The sequence below is a fragment of the Sciurus carolinensis genome, chromosome 10 (genome assembly GCF_902686445.1).
Source record: "Sciurus carolinensis chromosome 10, mSciCar1.2, whole genome shotgun sequence".
In the NCBI taxonomy this organism is placed as follows: domain Eukaryota; kingdom Metazoa; phylum Chordata; class Mammalia; order Rodentia; family Sciuridae; genus Sciurus; species Sciurus carolinensis.
This window is the reverse complement of record NC_062222.1, coordinates 71366389-71384911: the sequence shown is the minus strand read 5'-3', so window position 1 is coordinate 71384911 and position 18523 is coordinate 71366389. Positions and strand designations below refer to the sequence as shown.

Genomic DNA, 18523 nt, shown 5'->3' with positions numbered 1-18523 from the left:
AAATGCTACCTCTGCACTATCTACCTACCGTTTACTATCACTCACCACCACAACATTTAGTTAAAGTGTCTGCTATGTCTCAAACTTCCCTTAATTTCTCATTTATCCTATCCTTCTTTTAAAAAAGTTCAACTCTCAATTTCTATTTTAATAGCACTACACATATGCCATTATTGTATTTTATGGTACTATCTTTCTCTGTTTCATTTCTGTCATTTGTATTTTGAGCTAGGATCACTTTTCCATCATCTCTTTATCTCACTGTTGCCAACAGAAAATGGCACTCAAACAAAAAATGCAGCTCAAAATGTAACACTAAATTTGCTTTCAAATGTATCATTTTCCACTTAAGACTGCTACTAGCTTCCCCATTCTATTAAGCAAAGCAATAATTTTTAATTTTCATCTTATCACAGATAGATATAAGGTATAACTTGGCAGCCCAAGTAGTATTTGGCAACATTTAAAATTGTTGTGATTAGGTTTCTCCCAATTCTTTTCTTATACTTTTAAGGCTGTTTATCCATTTGTGCATGTTTAAGATAATCCACATAACTGAATTTCTACCATTGTTAGGTATCATGGCAGGACATGATCTGCTCACAAATGAGAAGGGAAGATAAAACACACAGAAAATATGAATAAAACTTAAGAAATATTTCAATTAAAATCTGTATTAAACACATTAAATTTTAATAGTAATTATTTAAATTAAATTTTAAAGTTTTGATAACATATAAAGATATGTTACTATAAACCAAATTCTGATACAGCAGCATAGAGGCACTTACACAATCAATAGAAATAGAACTGGAATTCTGTTAGTCATCCAGTACAGTTACTGATACCTGAAAACTGGACTATCTCAAGTTTATGTAAGGTGATCAACCATTTCTATTTGCCTGGAACTAAGAGGTTTCCTGGAATGCAGAACTTTGTATGCTAAAATGTGGAAAGTTCAAGAAAACAAGAACAAGTTGGTCATGCTAATTCCCTGAGTAAAACAAACAAACAAACATAGAGAACAAACAGAAACAGACTATTCCAAGTGCTAATTACTTTGAATTGGTGACTAGTTTCAGGATGTATTATTTCTGCAGGGACCACTCACCGTACTATGTAATGTGTGTCATAGTAACCTTTATTGAATGATGTGAGGTGTTTAAAGGCCATTGTAATATGGACAACAGACATGTCCAAGATTGGTTACTGACTTTCAATAGGTAATTCTACTCTGGATTTTCCTATGAATAAATCTCCTTCGTTCCAAGAACATCGAAGACCAAAAATCAAGTGTCTAAATGGCTCATAAAGAGTATGTATAAGATGTACCATGTCAGATACTTAAAATTAACTTTAAGGAAATAAAAAGCAATCTCCATAATAAATCAATTGAGAAAGGAATATCCATTATCCTGATATATCAATATCTCCTATTCTCTATAAATATCAAAAACATTTAAGTATTTCCCATGTCATTCACAACTTACCAGCTGAATGGACTTAGATGAATAGTGATTTTTCTACACTAGTTTCCCTAACATGGGTTACACAAGTGTTTGACTAGGCCTGATGGACCCAGAGCTCTTAGGCTACTTGCCTCCAGTCATGAGTAGTCCAACTCTTTGCCTAGAATGCTATAAAGATGGCATCAGATTTTTGTGTTGTGACAAAGAAAAAAAACACTCTTCTAAGTTATGTATTTTGTCATGAATAAAGTACATAAAATACTAAATTAAGCTTGTCACAGAGATTATAAGAAACTGGAAGTAATGTTTTAAAGAGTTAGAAGAACACAAAGGCCTATCATATTATCTTATTTGGATACAACGATCAACTTAATAACAAAATCCCGCAAGAGTATATGAAAGAGTTCATTTGTCAAAAATAAAAACTAAAAACACACCTGACCAGAGGATGCCAACAAATTAATAGTTGTCAGAAGCATCCAGCCTCTACTGGCTTCTTCACTCTGATTGATCTCCAGGAACTGGACTATGGCCCGACTTGCAGCCTCTATAACACCAAAGGGAAAGTCATTAGGTTGGGGGGAAATCAATTATAAAAGGGTTCTTCCTTAAAAATCTACCAAGGAGATGATCATTAGTAGCAGATCCTTCTTATATGGGCACTATTATATATGCTATGAAAAAAAAATTTAGAGTTACAATGTTTTAAAATGTTATACATAAAAACTAATCTCACTAATACAGAAAGGTAGAAGTCATCCTGTATATTTTAGCAAACGAATGACATAAACTAATCAAAAGAATCATGGGAAAAGGTGAAATAAGAACTAAATGTGCATGCTTGTCCAGGAAGTGGGAGGGTTGAAAAGCGTTGAGAGATAGGAGCAAGGCATTGGAACAAGTGGGGCTAGAGGAATGAGCCTGCTATATACAGATGAAGACCAAAGAACTGTATTAACACTGTTGTAGAAGAGCACATGTTCAGAAGCACAGTTTAATATTAACAGCAGTGATTAAAAAATAGACACCTGATTATGAAAGAAGGCAACCTAAGGGCCGGGTTGACTCTCTGGGCAAGAGAGAACAAATGCGGTTTCCTGAACAAAGTAGAAAGGACTATTCTAAGACTACAATGTGTATGGCATCTGGCTGTAATGTGTATGGCAGATTGGAAGAACAAGGACTGGCGGAAAAGAAATAAAATGAAGACTCTACCCTGGCAAAACCGGAAACGCTGACAACAGGCATAGAAAAACAGAGAGACATGAGAGAAAGTCATTCACAGAACTATTGAGTGGGAAGAACCTTCAAACACAAATTTAGTTGGTTATGTTTTTAGAGAGAAGAAAAAACTGGACAAGTTCCTAAACATGCACTCAATGTCATCAGCAAAGTTTCCCAATGTTTATATTAATTTAAGATAAAGTAGAAAATAAGTCCAAACTATCACTGAGAAAGATACTAATGTACACTTAACTTCATAAAGTAGAAGCAGTAGAATTGAGGTTGAGATGTAATTTTTCTTCAATTTAACACAATTCAAAAGTGTTTTATTAGATAACAATATAAGTCATATATGATTCTGTAGGGACATTATTTACTTATATGCTTCCATTTGAGCAAACGTTTTACCAGGAAAAATTTTTAAATAGTTTATTTTATTGAGTCTGAATTATCTTAGGCACTGTTTGAAGTACTTGTGGGTTTAACTCAATCTTCACAAAAACCCTTTGTTATTTTCTATTAATATACCCCTTATTCCAGGATAAATCGAGAAATGGAGAGGATAAGCAATTTGCCAGCAGTCACATAATTAGTTATTGAACTCATATTTGAATCCAGGCCAGTCTAGCCTATAAGAGATAAAGATACTAACAAAAAATTAAGGAAAAGAGGGAAGGCAACAGAAGCCTGGCTTATTTCTAATACCTCAATATCTCATAAGTGTTGAAGTTACTGTTTTCCTATATAACTAATTAATAGTCTCTCATCCCTATTGAGAAAATAAACACCATAGGACTAGACTCTTTATAAGCCTTGTTCACTGCAAATCCTTCGTATCTAGCACATAGTACTGGCATACAGTGAACACAACATAAAACCTCTGAATGAATCAACCTAACTAGATCAAAGGAATGAGTATAACAGGACACAATGAACTCAACTTCTTATACACACTGAGAGTTTGGGCTTACTATAGGTAAGAAGAATGATTCAAAGTTTTGAAAAGAGGAGTAATACAAAGAAATAAATACTTTGGGTTATCTAAATTATGCAGATCTCATCGGAGTGGAAGAAAAAAAATAAAAGAATAATATCACCAAGAAACCTGCTTTAGCAACAGTGGTTTGAAAATACTAGTGAAAACCGATTTACAAATCTATGAAGGACAACTTGACAAGGGTTAAATAACACATGCTTCTTTTCTTGATAATAATCGAATACCAAGTGGTAAAGAAATCAACTTCTGGGACTGGGGTTGTGGCTCAGTGGCAGCACGCTCACCTAGCATACGTGAGGCCCTGGGTTTGATTCTCAGCACCACATAAAAATAAAATAAAAGGCATTGTGTTCACCTACAACTAAAAATATATATATTAAAAAAAGAAAACTTCTTTCCACTTAGCTAAAACTCTTGACCAAAAGCTGACACTACATACTTTTATCCTTGAGTGTTTTATATTTAGGCAAATTTCGTTTTAATTGTATACTTCTGATTTCATAACTCAACGTCTTTAAGAAATTACTTGCAGTCTTCGAATTGATTCTATTATGATTAAACAAATTTAATGAAATTCTATTTCCTAAAAAGCATCAAAGGAAAAGATCCAGTCGTTATCTCCTTTGTTACTTCTGGCAGGTGGGAAGATTTTGAAGAGCTAAACCTACTTTAAGAGAAAAGGCAAAACAAAGTTATTTTCTAAGCTCAAGAAACTAAAAACTAATAGTTAAGGCACATTCTGAACAAGTTAACACTATTAACTTTAAAAGAAACCTGTGCAAATATGGATTTTCATTACTATTCAACAGACTGTAAAATATGAACAATGGAAGTATCCTTATTTTGAGGACCAAAACATCAAAAATGCACTTTTGCTTTGAAATAGTTCCACTTATTTGTTCAGTGATGGGTATTTATACTTCAAGTATGTGGAGATTTTTCTTTTAGTTGACAATTAATATTAGGGATTCAACAAGATAAGGTTGAAAAGACAAATGAAGGTTAAAAAGGCAATATTCTATTAAATATTACAACATGCTACATGGATTGGTGGGCTGATTAAATAAGACAATATAGTAAGATAAACCAAAAAGAACCAAAATAGTATAATCATTCATAAGTATCCCTTTAGCATCTTTATCAACTTAATATTACCAATTATTCGACGAGGAGAAGATGGGAAGGTCTAAAACACATCAGCAGCAGCATGTACTCCTGTTAACTGGTTATACATTCATGCTCATCCACACAAAGCTTTCTGTACACCGCTATGGCCAAATGATGTAGGGGAGTTCCAAACTCCACTGACCTATCTATTTTTACATAACAAGAATGTTCAGAAAAAGCATTTTACTTTTACCCACCCATTTCACTAGTTGCCATTCAGAATATCTCAAAAAGATCTCCAACTTTTTACTTTAAGTGAGGTAAGCTGCTCATTTTCAAAATATATAGCATTTAAAGCAATGTTAAAAAAAAAAAAAAAAAACATGGTCTTAAAAAATTATGTCCAGTGTGGGGTGTAGCTCAGTGGTACAGCACTTGCCCAGCATCCACAAGGCCCTGGGTTTAAACCCAGCAGAACAAAAAAAGAAAAAGCAAAGCAAAGCAAAAAATACCAAAAAGAAACTTTAAATAAGTCTTTATAAATCTTATAGGTTCTTAAATCTGGGGTGGGGGAACACTTCTAATACAAACACATTGCATTAGGATTTTTCTTAATTTCAATAATATGTAACAAATACAAATTTAAGTGATGATTTAAGTGAAGGCTCTATGTGTTAATGAAAGATATTAATATTAATTCATCTTCAGAGGCATCAATCATTTGATTGAAGCTTTAGCTTTCATACTGCATTTTAATACAGTTAGAATGAAAAATGCAGAAACGGAGTTAGTAGAGCTCATAAATAGATTAAATAAATTAAAAATGTAGACAATTTAAAGACAAATGTACTTTCCCAACCTACACTGTAAGATTATAAGTGAGTTCAACGAGATAGCATTCAGAATGATTATAATGAAAAACCTGTTAACAACAAGAGAAATACCATAATTCTCCTTTGCAAAGTCCATTTAAAGTTGATGCCATTTTCAAATTCATGCCTCAGGATAATATTGTAAGACATGTCAATAGTATTACCACACTCATTCATTAATGAAGAAACAAAGCTCTAAGCACACCTGCCCTTCCAAAAAGAATTACATGTGTTAGTCAGAAAAACAGTATTAGAACTCATAGCTTTCATGCTTCTTTTCACTTGATACATAACCACACCTTGGGAATGAAATTACCTGAAGGTGTTGTGGCTCTGAAATCCCTGGAGGGCGGCAGGGTACACTGTTTTTCTGTTTAAAAAAAAAGAAAGGCTAGGTTTTCTAATAGGGGATTCGCTACATTCCACTAATCCAAGCACAGGAGTACTGTGGTCAACAGCATCTAGCCTCTTATCACTGGGTTGCTGTCCACTGGGAATTGCACCCCTGGGTTTAATAGAGGCTCCTCACCCATAGCAAAGTCATTAATAATAAACTGAAGATAACTATTTTTATATAGGTGTAATTTTCTGTTTTACATTAGTAAATTGACCATGTAGAATTAGGCAGAATCAATATAGTGAACTTAATAACTAGAAGAATTAGAGAGAAATCTTTAAATACATTCTGTATACAAAACTGTCAATTATGTTTTATGTGGTGGCGCCTCAAATTAGTTGACAGTCACTTTATACTTGTAACGAAAGTCATACAGAGGCAATATTCGAGAGAATTAAAGGGGGGAAAAACAGAAAACTGTGAAGCTATCCTAATGTATAATAAAGAATCATGTATTCATTTTGCTTTTTGATATTCCCTGAAAATGTTCCTTTTTTTTCTAACTTCTGGTAGATTTAAATAGCAGAATTGTTGGCACACCTGGTTCTGTCTAAAGCATCTAGTGATATGTGAGTGGTGATTCAATGACACATACAAGATTTCCACACCAAATTCAGAAAAGTCCTAGAAAAGAAGCTTTGTCTTGGTATAAAACAAATATAGCTAATTTCCAAAGGACTGACAGAGGATTCATTTTACAGAGAAAAATTATGGTGACTATAAATTATGACAAAATTCTTTCCAAAGATAACTACCCATAAAATAAAAAACTGTATGTGTGATCTAAAGTAGTTAAATTCACAGAAGCAGAAAGGTGAATGGTGGCTGGAAGTCAGGAACTAGGAGTGGGGGAAATAAAAAATGAAAGAATAAGGATTCTCATAGACAGAGTTCTTTAAGGCCAACTCACATCTCTTAAAAATCAGTAAGGCTGGCTCTTTCTCAAAGCATTAAAGGGGGGAGGCAGAAAAATCCTATGTCAAAAATCAGTAAAAAATTTTTGAACACCTAATATGTGATATGCATCTTCTAGAGGTTAGTGATACATGGTGAACACAAAGGACAATAAAACTAAATCAGAAAATTAAAGATATTTTCAGATGATGACAAAGCTATAAATGATATACAAGTGACTGAATACATAGAGGCTTAGAAGAACTATTTGAAAAACAGTGATTAGGAAAGGTTTCTCTCATGAGGAAGCAACACAATGAAGTGAATCTCATAAGAATCTAAATGAAGTTCAAAAGTTTAAAACTACAAATTACCTGAAATTACATGATATAAAAAATTGTATCTTAAAAATCCCCAGTAGTAAGATGTCAACAATAAAGAAAGGTGAGTGAAGGGCATAGGATACTACTATTTAGGCAACTTTCTATGAGAATTATATAAAAATTAAGAAAATACTTGTATAACACTGTAATTTACAAGACATCTCTATTATCTTTCTGTACACATAAAAAATTACCCTATGAGTGTAAATCATAAAGGGAGTTAAGAAAATAAAGATCCAGTGTAGCAAAATGTCTCTCTACAAACATGCAGATTGGGCGTTTTAAAAGACAGTGAAAAAGAAGGAAAAAATAAACTCTTGGAAATTATTTTCTAATTTAGAATGTCACTCATGAAAGAAAAAAAATGATTGAAGACAACATGTGACAGAGAAATTACCCTTCATATCATCTTTTAAAGTAACTAACTATGCATAAAACACTAATCTTATACGCCACATTTTCACTTCTATAAGAGTGACTGAGATCAAGAAAGATAAAGGCAGATGTAATTCCATTTTAACTGGATACTTCATCTCACCACCTTTCATTAGATTTGTTTCAAAGATGGCAAATAAAATTAAAACCATCTCACTTTAAAATCTATAATCAATTCAATTCATAAAATGTATTACCTTCTTAATAAGGGACTTAATCCTCAATCTAAAAACATTTTAATGGACATTATATCAACATATGCATAAAAGTTTCCAGTTAAGATGAACATAAACATTTATCTTCCTCTTTCCTGAAATGCCATGGATATGGACCCAACTTTATTCTTTCAAAATTCATACATGAAGTCATGTATGAATTACTATGGGGAAGTAGTTAGGTTAAGATGCAATCATGATGGAAGTAGAGCTCTTCTAAGAAAAGGTGCCAGAGGGCTTGCTCTCTTTCCCTTCCTCAAGAGAACACAGTGAGGAGGTAGCAATCTTCAAGCTAGGAAGAGAGCTCTTTCCAGAACCCAACCATATTGGAAGCTGCTTCTTGGACTTCCAGACTCCCAAGGTTGTAAAAAAAATATATTACTACTGTTCAGGTCTCCAAATCTATAAAACTTTGCTCTATCAGTCTCGGTAGACTAATATGTCCACTAAAATGATCATAATGGATTTTTTTTTAAAAAGGCATAAATCTCTAAGAACAAAGAAAATAGAAAAAAATGAAAGAAACAACATCTGAGGTGCTAAAATAGCAGAGATTGTTAGTAAGTGATTTTGACAAACTCTAGAATCTTAACTTAAAGCAAGCTCAGGGAAAGTGGAAAAGGAACCACTGTGGAAAAGCTCAGAACTGACAGTATCAGGTACCTTTGGAAGCAGAGGCAAATATAGAACTATACAGAGGAGTACGCATCATTGCAGTTAGAGCCCCTGAGCTCGACCACATGGACAACAGACTGAAGGTATATTCACTGGAAAGAGTAAGAGAAGGAGTCTGCATTGGGAGATACTACAGTGTGTGCACACAGGTAAAAAAGCTTATATGCTGAATTTTGAGGTTCCCCAAACCTTCTTCCCACTTGGCTTTCAAAATGCTAAGAGTTAGATAAGTATCATCTAAGCAGTGACTGAGCAATTCTCTGGGAAATCCACATGTATCAGGGGAAAACTCATTAACAAAACAGCCAGGCAAGATTACCTTATCCCAAAATCATAGTTGCAAGCTCTGCCCACAATTAAAAGGCTACCCATGAACTTTTGAATGCTTCATTTGTATATAAGAGCAGATGGTCAAGAATGCGATGTGAGGACATTATCATCAAAGTCGAGACAAAATGGGGGGGGGAGGGAGAGAGGGAGAGAGGCAGAAGGAGAGAGAGAGAGGAAGAGAGAGAGAGCGAGAGAGAGTGAGAGAGAACGAGAGAGAGCACTCAAACCAAAGAAAATACACCCATGAAAGGACTGAAATCAGTAAAAAAGAAAACAACTCTTAGAAATGGAAAATAAAATGTCACAAATGAAAAACATTCCATAAAAAGGTTAGATGATAAAACTCAGGTGTTTTTTTAACAAGTAGTCAAAAGACAAACAAGAGGAACGATAACAAAACGAGGACAGTTTAAGAACATCTGACAAGAAAGAGAAAACAGAGAGGAGGATAGTATAAAAAAAAAATCATTAAACTTTTCCAAATTAAAGGATATGAAGTCCCAGACTGAAAGTGCCGAATGAGCGAATGAGTACTCAGCATAATTTATAAATATAGGCAGACCCCTAAGGCATGTTATCAGGAATTTTAGAACAATAGAAACGAAGACAGATCCTAAAAGTGTCTAGATCAAAAAAATTTAGCAGCTCCCAAAGAATCAAGAATCTAGATATCTTCAGAGAAACTCAGAAATCCAGAATATAATAAAGAAATTACATTCTAAGATCTGAGATAAGATTATATCCAACAGAGAATCTGACTCCCACTGAACAGGGGATTGATATAAAACACTCGAAGATTATCCAAAATCACTTGAGTACTCATCTGGGCTGCCTGGAGAAGGAACTAGCTAAGACACTCAACATCTCCCCACAGCGGGGGCTGTACCCTAGCTCACTTTCAATGACATAAGTAGCTCCCACTCAATGGTAGGAGGCCTTCTGGGGCTAGATAGCTAGCATTCTCACACAATTCCTATACTTTTCCAACAAGTAACCCAATGTAGTACTCAAGGAGCTTAAACCACAAGCAATTTATGTGTTTCCTTACTGACAGAATGGCTCTCTGTGCTGCCCTACTAGGAATGGAGAGCAACAGCGGATGGAGAGGAGGGCAGTTAGGTTCCATTCCACCCAAATGCAAAATCAGCTGTAGACTTCCCAACACACTTCTCTGTGAGCATTACAAGGACCAAAATAAATTTACAGACATGTTTGGGGACATACTCAGCCCAGTCTGATTCAAATACAGAAAAAGTAACAAGAAATTAAAAAAAAAAGTGTGTGCCAAAAAACATATGGCCAGATCACAGATTTACCTGGAGCACCATTAAGGAATTTGGATTTTATGAGAAGAAAATAGAGTGGTAAAAGGGTTGCAGTGGAGATGGTAGTGGCCCAAGAAGAGCAGCTTCAAGAACTACTCTATTTTAGAGTCAACCTTGAAACCAAAAGAAGAACATCACAGAACAGGTATAAAGACTGGTAACCAAAATCTATATGCCTAGAACATGGTCTACTTTCTATTTAACTGTAATAGCACTTTTAAAGAACTGTACCAATGGAAAAAAAAAAATAGAATTGCCCATTCACTCAAATAAATCTGATTTTGCGTCTTCTGTAAAAATACCTGTGGATTTGTTTGATGCTCTCCTTCGAATTTCTGTCACCATTAGTCGTGAGACCTGTGTTGTGAACTGCAGAAGATCAGAAAACTTTTCTGTCATTGTATTTGGCGGAGCATTTCCAAAAACCTGTGGAGAGAAAACATTTTTAATGAAGCCTCATTACCTTTCTGTGTGTGTCTGTGAATTTCAAAATGTGGTGTAACTTGAAGATCAAGTCAAACAGTACAGTTACACAGTAACTTTGGATCTGATTATGTTTAAAACACACCTCTTTTAACAGATCACGTCTTAGCCACATTTCCTGAAACATATTAAATAATCTGTTGAATATATGATTAAGTAAATGAAAACTAAAAGCCAAAGACATTATCTATACAATCTAGGGGATTAAAAAAAAAAAAGCTAAAATTCACCTACTGATATTACATCAAAGAAGACTGTAAAAATATATTTTTCTTGCTACAGAGACAAATAGAAACACTTCCCTTGAAGAAATCATACAGAAACAACTATTGATTACCTCTCTACTGCATCATAAATTAGAAATTTTTAAAGTGAATTTTTCTCCTATCCATTGCATATTTTAAAGGTCGTCATTATGTAATTCTTATACTTTGCTTGTTTTGTATACAGACTCTAGATGTGTAGTTTATGAACCATTTGCAACACTAATAGAAATAATGTAATGTACTTCCTGCAACAACAACAAAAAGACATTATCTACAAAATCTGAACAATCTCACTGACAAACTTCAGAAAATAACAACTGTTTTCTGAGGAAACCTACACTGAGAGCTTACAGAAAGGGATAAGGTTCTTCAATGGTAATCAGACACACTGGGTAGGAAAAAGAAGGAAAATGATCTACTGGTAAGTCCTAGGCAGAATGGAGAATTCACTAACCTTATTGTATATCTCAGAATTCATAAATTCTAATTACAGTAATTTCCAAGATGAGACTATTGTGAAAAAGAGAGGAATAAAGGAAATAAATAGAGGACTCATAAAGTTGTTATCATAAAAATTTAAGAGAAATGAACTTTAGAATAAATAATCCTTAAAGATAAACTGGTAATGGGGGAGCTGGGACTGTAGCTCAGTGGCAGAGTGCTTGCCTAGCATGTGTGAGGTGCTGGGTTCGATCCTCAGCACCACATAAAAATAAACAAAATAAAGGCATTTTGTCCATCTACAACTACAAAATTTTTTTTAAAAAAAAGATAAATTGGCAATGGGTTCAGCAGAGAGAATAAGAAAATGAAACCTGGACGGGTAATCATAGGAAAAGAAATGGTATTATAATGGTTATATATCAAGAAGTACAATGAAATATTTTTAAAAATGTTTTTCACAACTGAAAGGAATTCCTCTTGCTTTCTAAAGCTATTAAATACCTCTCCAGTACAACACTCTGCTTTATATTCTTATCACTGTCCAAATGTCACTAAAAGAAGAAACCCTATTTATTCATGTCCATATTCCTTCCCAAGTTACCTCCTTGCCTTTCGAAGGGATGCTCTCTAGATATGGCTATGTTTCTACTTGGCTGCCTGCACAACCTAGTCATAAACAATATTCAAGTATCACTGGAGAAGAACATGGGAACCTATGCTAAAAGGAAGAAAGAAAATAAAACCAGTAAGCAAGAAAAGCCTGAGGCTAGGGACATGAACTGGAAAAGAGACTACATAAAAATGAAAGACCAAAAAGACCTGTATGTTTTCCATGTTTTGGTCATGAGTTCTGGCTCCAAGATTCAAAAAAGAAAACATAATCACACTTTTCACAAAGATAAGAAAAAAATGTGCTTAAGGAAGTATTTCTATTTGTCATAGCCATAATATAAAAAAAATTCTCCCAAAAATCCTAATAAAAAGATATGAAAATAACAGAGTGTCCTTTTAATAGTGATTGTTTCCTACATCTTTCTAATAGGTACTATTATGGTTCTTATAAACTCTATCAAATTAAGTTGAAAACACAAAACAATAAAACAATTCCTTTTATTCAGGAATCCAGTCTGTTCAATTAACTTGACAAAGAAGCAGTTTTCACTGATCTCAAAGAAAAATAAATGTGTTCTTAAACAACTGCTCAATAAGCTGGGTGCAGTTGCATACGCTGGGGGCTAAAGCATGAAGTTTGCAAGTTTAAAGTCAGCCCAGCAACTTAGTGAGGACCTAAGTAACTTGGTGAGACCCCGACCTAAAATATAAAATAAAAAGGGCTGGGGATGTGGCTCAGGGGTTGAGTGCCCCTAGGTTCAATCCCTGTGTGAGGGACAGTGGGGAAATAAGAATTGCTTAGTAAATGTGTTTTTTTTTTTTTTTTCTATTTTGATAGGTGTTATGTGCTTGAGTTAACCTGTCATCCACTAAAAAAGACTCAGATTCTTTAACAAACTGTAGATAAATCTGAAAAGCCTAAATTCTTCTTCTATGCATAGATGACTATGCAATTTTTTAATGAAGGTGTTTACAAATATTCTTATTATTCATAGGCTGGTGATGTGTATCATATTTTGCTCTTAATGATTAAAAAGCATTATCGAGGCATGGTGGCGCAGACCTGTAATCCCAGTGGCTTGGGAGGCTAAAACAGGAGGATCGAGAGTTCAAAGCCAGCCTCAGCAAAAGCAAGGTGCTAAGCAACTCAGTGAGACCCTGTCTCTAAATGAAACACAAATTAGGGCTGGGAATGTGGATTAGTGGTTGAGTGTCCCTGAGTTCAATTCCCAGTAGCTCCTCCACAATGCCCAAAAAAAAAAAAAAAAAAAAAAAAAGAATTAAGAAGTATTTTTAAGTATTAAGACCACTTTATAAAACAAATAATTCATTCTTGTGCATTATAAGAATATTGGTTATTCAAGTCATCTTTATGCTTGGCAAATACATTGTTGAAACTTGCAATTAACTGTTCTCCCAAACTCTAATATTTACTGCTTATTTACTGTAAAGAAATTTTTTCAAAAGATAAGAACTATGTTCTATTTGCTAATCTGAAATGAACAAGTATTGTTCTTTGACATAAAAGTAATTAGTGTAGTGAACACACACCACTGATTGATTCACTTATGCACTTGAAAATATTTATGTGCCTTGTTCTTAGAGTTGTGAATACAAAAGTAAATAAAGCAAATATTCCAGCGCTCAAGGAGGTGACATTTTAGTACATAAGACAAATGTTAAGCAAGTTGTTAAAATTAGGTGGGGGTACAGTCCAGTGATAAAGCATGTGTTTTGCATGCATGAGGACCTAGATTTGATCCCCGCACCAAAAAAAATAAATAAATAAATAATGCTTGAGGTGGGGGAAAGGTTTCACAAAAAGGTCTCTCTGAGTGAACAACACTTATGCCAGAGGATGATGAACAATGAGACAAGGAAAGGGTTCCAGACATCGAGAACTGAGCTGGGTAAGACCTCAATGTGGGAAGGAGACCAGAGTGTCAGGAACTAAGAACAGGCTGGTCAGGTTGAAACACTCTGTATGAGAGGTACAGGAACTGAAACCTAAATCTGATAATGCTGACATCGTAGTAAAGAAAAGAGCGTACTTTTTGTAACTGACTTTGACAATTAAATCTAAAAATACTAGGTATGTTTTCACCACCTTAAACAAAAGCCTCCAGTATGTAAATGTATGTCATAAGGGATGGAGCAAAGCTGGATTCTATTTCTCATTTTCAGGGATTACTGCTCAAATTTTTCTGGTTGTTATTTCATCCTTCAACGGAGAGAGCTGGGCAAGAGAAGTCAACCAACACATTCAACTCAAAAGGGATGTTTCTGTAATAAATTTGTGACATTCACAACTCACATGAGAAAAAAAAAAAAACTAATAAACAAAACTACCTTCTAGCAAATTCGATAAAAACACAAATAATTACCAAGCATTTGCAATGTGCATAGTACTATTCAAGCATTTGACATGTCATTTAAATCTCATAAAATCCTACACAATAGGTAATATTAGTATCCGCATTTTGCAGGTAAAAAAATTAAAGGTTAGCGAAGCTAACTTAAGCCAGGAGGTGGTAGAGACAAAATTTAAAACTAGGTCTGTCTGATTCTAAGCTGGACTCTTAATCACTCAATACTGTATTTTTTCTCAGTTAAACTTTGTATGAATCCTATCACTGTAACATAATGTTCACGTACAGAAGGAAATAACATGTTTTGGTTTGTTTTATATGGTTTGTTTTTTTTTTGTTTCTGCAGTGCTGGGGATCAACCCAGGGAGTTTCAGATGCTAGGCAGGTGCTCTACTACTGAGCTACCTTCCCAGTTTCCCCAAAAGGGTCACTTTTAAAACCTCCCTAATAAATTTCAGAAAATTTCCTGGCAACTCCTCAACTAAATATTTTTTGGCATTCTCAGAACAAATTCATGGTGCATCAAGTAGAGGCTTGAGATATATTTGTTAATGAATGATGCTAGTCAATAAAAATTTAAAAAACAGGCTGGAAAATTAACAAACTTTTCTAAAACAGAGGTTTGTTTCTTAAATTTTGATAATATCTAAAATTCACTAAAAAATAACACTAAAAAATTAATAATAAGATGTAATTACATTATTTCATACTATAAATCATTTAAGACTTTCCCTTATCTTACAAAATTTTCCCTATTTGTTTACTGCTGAGGACCACTAAGTGAAGGGAGAAGAAATAATGCCTAACTTGTACAATGAGAAATGCATTCTCATCTGCTCTGGGTGCTACTTCCAACTGTCCAATTTTTGCAGTAAGCAGGTAAGAATCCATAAGTATTTCAGAGGTGGATCCAGCAAGTCCCTTGTCACACAGACCCAAGCCATACTCAACATCCCAACTGCACTGGTATTATATAATAGGTAACAAAGCTGTAACAGAATAGTTCATCTGATTTTCGAGCTCTCTTATTTAATTTTAAACTTTAGTATCTTCCCTCCAAAGTAACGATTTAAAAAGTAAAAATAACTTTTAAGGAATTTAAAAAATGTGTTGTATTCAACTTAGATGTTTCTCACATATAAACCGGAAATAAGTTCAAAAACAATGGGAGTCTTTGAAGATCTAGTTGGTAATGATTATCTCTAAAATACATAATGAAGTATGATAACCTATTCTAAGGTAATTAACATTGGTAGTAAATGGATTTTTAGACAGCTAAAAGGCTATTCATTTTGTAAGTTTAAACCAAGTATTTTCTCTGTAAGCTTTTGTTCTTGGGTCTAAAAGCATATTATTTTATAGAATTCTGAATAAATATTATTCAGTTTATTCTCAGATACCACCATAATCTTTTAGTTTGAGAGAATCAGTGGGAGGAAAGATAGCAGCAGCTTCCTGGTAGGACTGTGATAAAGACCACAGGAGGCATTTCAAGAACCCAGCATGAAACCTGGCCCAGAAAAGTAGCCAACACATGTCATTTCCCAACTCATGTTAAAAGCAAACATCGTACACTGAAATAACCATTAATCATACTTTAAAAACTATTCTATAGACGCTCATGTCTAGCAGTATTATGGCTTATTCACCATAAAGCACAAATCAAGCAAAGTCTCAAAAATCAACAGGATAATTAATTTTTAGCAATCATGGCAGGGGTTGGCTCAAGAGCCATACTGTGTTATTCATTCACCAAATGTATTTCCTGCAAGTGGACAATATTCATGCACAAATGCTCAAACCATTTAGATGCAGAGGGGATATATATATTTCTAAATTTAATAGCAAACACATACAGGGTAATTTTAGTGTGTTAGTGTTCATCCAATTAATATAATTTATGTATTTCTACATTGGTGACAATAGTACAGAAATAACTTTCTACCGTCTCAATAATTAAATTTACTGAACCTGAGCTGGGGATGTAGCTCAGTGGTAAAATACACAATTAGCATGTGTGAGGCCCTGGGTTCTACTGCCAGTACTACAAAGAAAAAAAAAAGTTTACTGAATCTTTATGATAGTCAAACCATACATTATAATAGAGGCTTAAGGCACTCCATATACAGGTGCTGTATTTTTAACCATCCAATTAAAAACTTGAGATTTGAAAGAGTTTGTTCATAAAGAGACTTACAATAATAAAGAACATAAGAGAATTAAGTATAAACAGATGGTGAATAATCACTTAAGTGTCTTGGACCTACTTTTATTAAAAAAATTATAAAAATTAGACGATTCTTCTAGTCTAACACCTACTTTAATTGACTGTGGAAACCTAACTGATGAAATACATGGGAGACATGTATGTAAAATATTATTACAAGAATTCATGTTAAGAGTTGAGAACAGGGCTAGGCGTAGAGCTCAGCGACACAGAGTAGTTGTCTAGCATGTCCAAGATCCTGCGTTTTGTCCCCAGTAATGGGCGGGGGAGCTGCAAACAATTACTCCCATAATTGCTGTAAACAGTAAAATTATCTTGAAATGTTCATAAGTCTGAAAAAAGAAAAAGTACTTTAAACTATTTAGTAGCCAAAAGCATACCATGACATTAAAAAAAAAAAAGATTAAAAATTAAACAAAAATTTAAAATCTCAGAATTGGTTCCAATAAAAATTGATGACTTATCAGAACAAGACTTGATATAAAGACTTGTGCACAGTTTCTACTCCCATTTTTTTTTTTTATTTTAAATTTTATTTTATTTTTTGTGGTGCTGGGGACTGAAGCCAGGGCCTTGTTCATGTGCGGCAAGTACTGAGTTAAAACCCCAGTCCTCTACTCCCATTTTTGAAACAGCTATTTTAAACCCTTCCCCACCTCTCCTCAAGTTCCTACTCTTCCACCGTCTCCCTCCATCATTCTCAGCAGATACTCAGGACTCTAAATTCATCAATTAGAAAGTGCATGTTCTCTGAATGGATTAATGTTTCCATTTTCTTTCCATGTTCCTGTCAAACATATCCCCATTGATGATACGTGAAGTAATCCCTCTCTCTCTACCTTCCTTCCAGTCCTGCCAGTCTGCCTTACCAGTCCAGCAAAATCTCAGTTCCAATAAATCAGGTATTTCCCTTCTCTTCTTCTACAACAGACTCGTATAAGATCCGGCATAAATTTATTATCTTCAACGTTCACTAGACCCTCAACATTAATGGATTCCTTTGTTGCTCCTATCCAACTATCTCTTATCTCTCAGTGTGTGTCTCTCTCTCATTCCCTTATATTGATATTCTAAACCATCACAAATTTCCGTAGGTTTCCTACTCAACCTTACTTCAGAACACTAACAGGCCACATCTGCTGATGACAACAGGAATCTAGAAAGTCATCAAGCAAGAGTTTATTCAGTACTTACCATAACTACAAATTTATATTTACTTCCAGCAAAATCTGTTTTCCCACAGGATAAACTGAGTGTCTTTCTCCTGCTGAGGCTCATTCATCTACATATAATTTGACTCTATGCTCCCTCTTTCCTCAATCTACTTTCACTCTCTCCCAAAGTTTTCCAAATTTTTTGCTGTGCTGGTTTCTTCTCTTTTCTTAATGAGTGTGCCTGCATCTCTCTCGTCTTTCAAAACAAAGCAAAACCCCCTTTATTGCCAACTCCACCACTGCTGTGGCTTGGCTATGCTTTGTAACTTAAGGGTTCATGTGATGGAAGCTTGGTCCCACTGTGCTGGTACTAACATGTTAGAATAACTAAGAGGTAGGGTCTAGAGCAAGATTATTGCACCATGGCAGCTCCACCCTCACATCTGGATTGATGCTGTCTCATAGGAGAGGATCAGGTCTCACATGACTAGATTAGTTCTCAGGAGAATGGGTTTTTATAAAGTGAGGCTGCTCTATGTGCTGGGTTCTATATACAGCTCGCTCCCATTCTGCTTCTCCATATGTAGTAACACAGCTGGGGGGTCCCTGCCAGGATGCCAGCGCCATGATGTTTGAACATTTCAA

General features: G+C 34.5%; 1 protein-coding gene across 1 annotated transcript in view; it reads right to left on the bottom strand.

Moving 5' to 3' along the window:
• Wdfy3 (WD repeat and FYVE domain containing 3) overlaps window positions 1-18523 on the bottom strand; it is a 240559-nt gene that overhangs the window by 130616 nt on the left and 91420 nt on the right. The window contains exons 4-6 of the mRNA XM_047566015.1: window positions 10626-10749; window positions 5986-6039; window positions 1907-2016 (exon numbers count right to left, since the gene is read on the bottom strand). Of these exons, the coding sequence (XP_047421971.1) occupies window positions 1907-2016; window positions 5986-6039; window positions 10626-10749 (288 nt within the window). The remainder of the gene's footprint in view (window positions 1-1906; window positions 2017-5985; window positions 6040-10625; window positions 10750-18523) is intronic.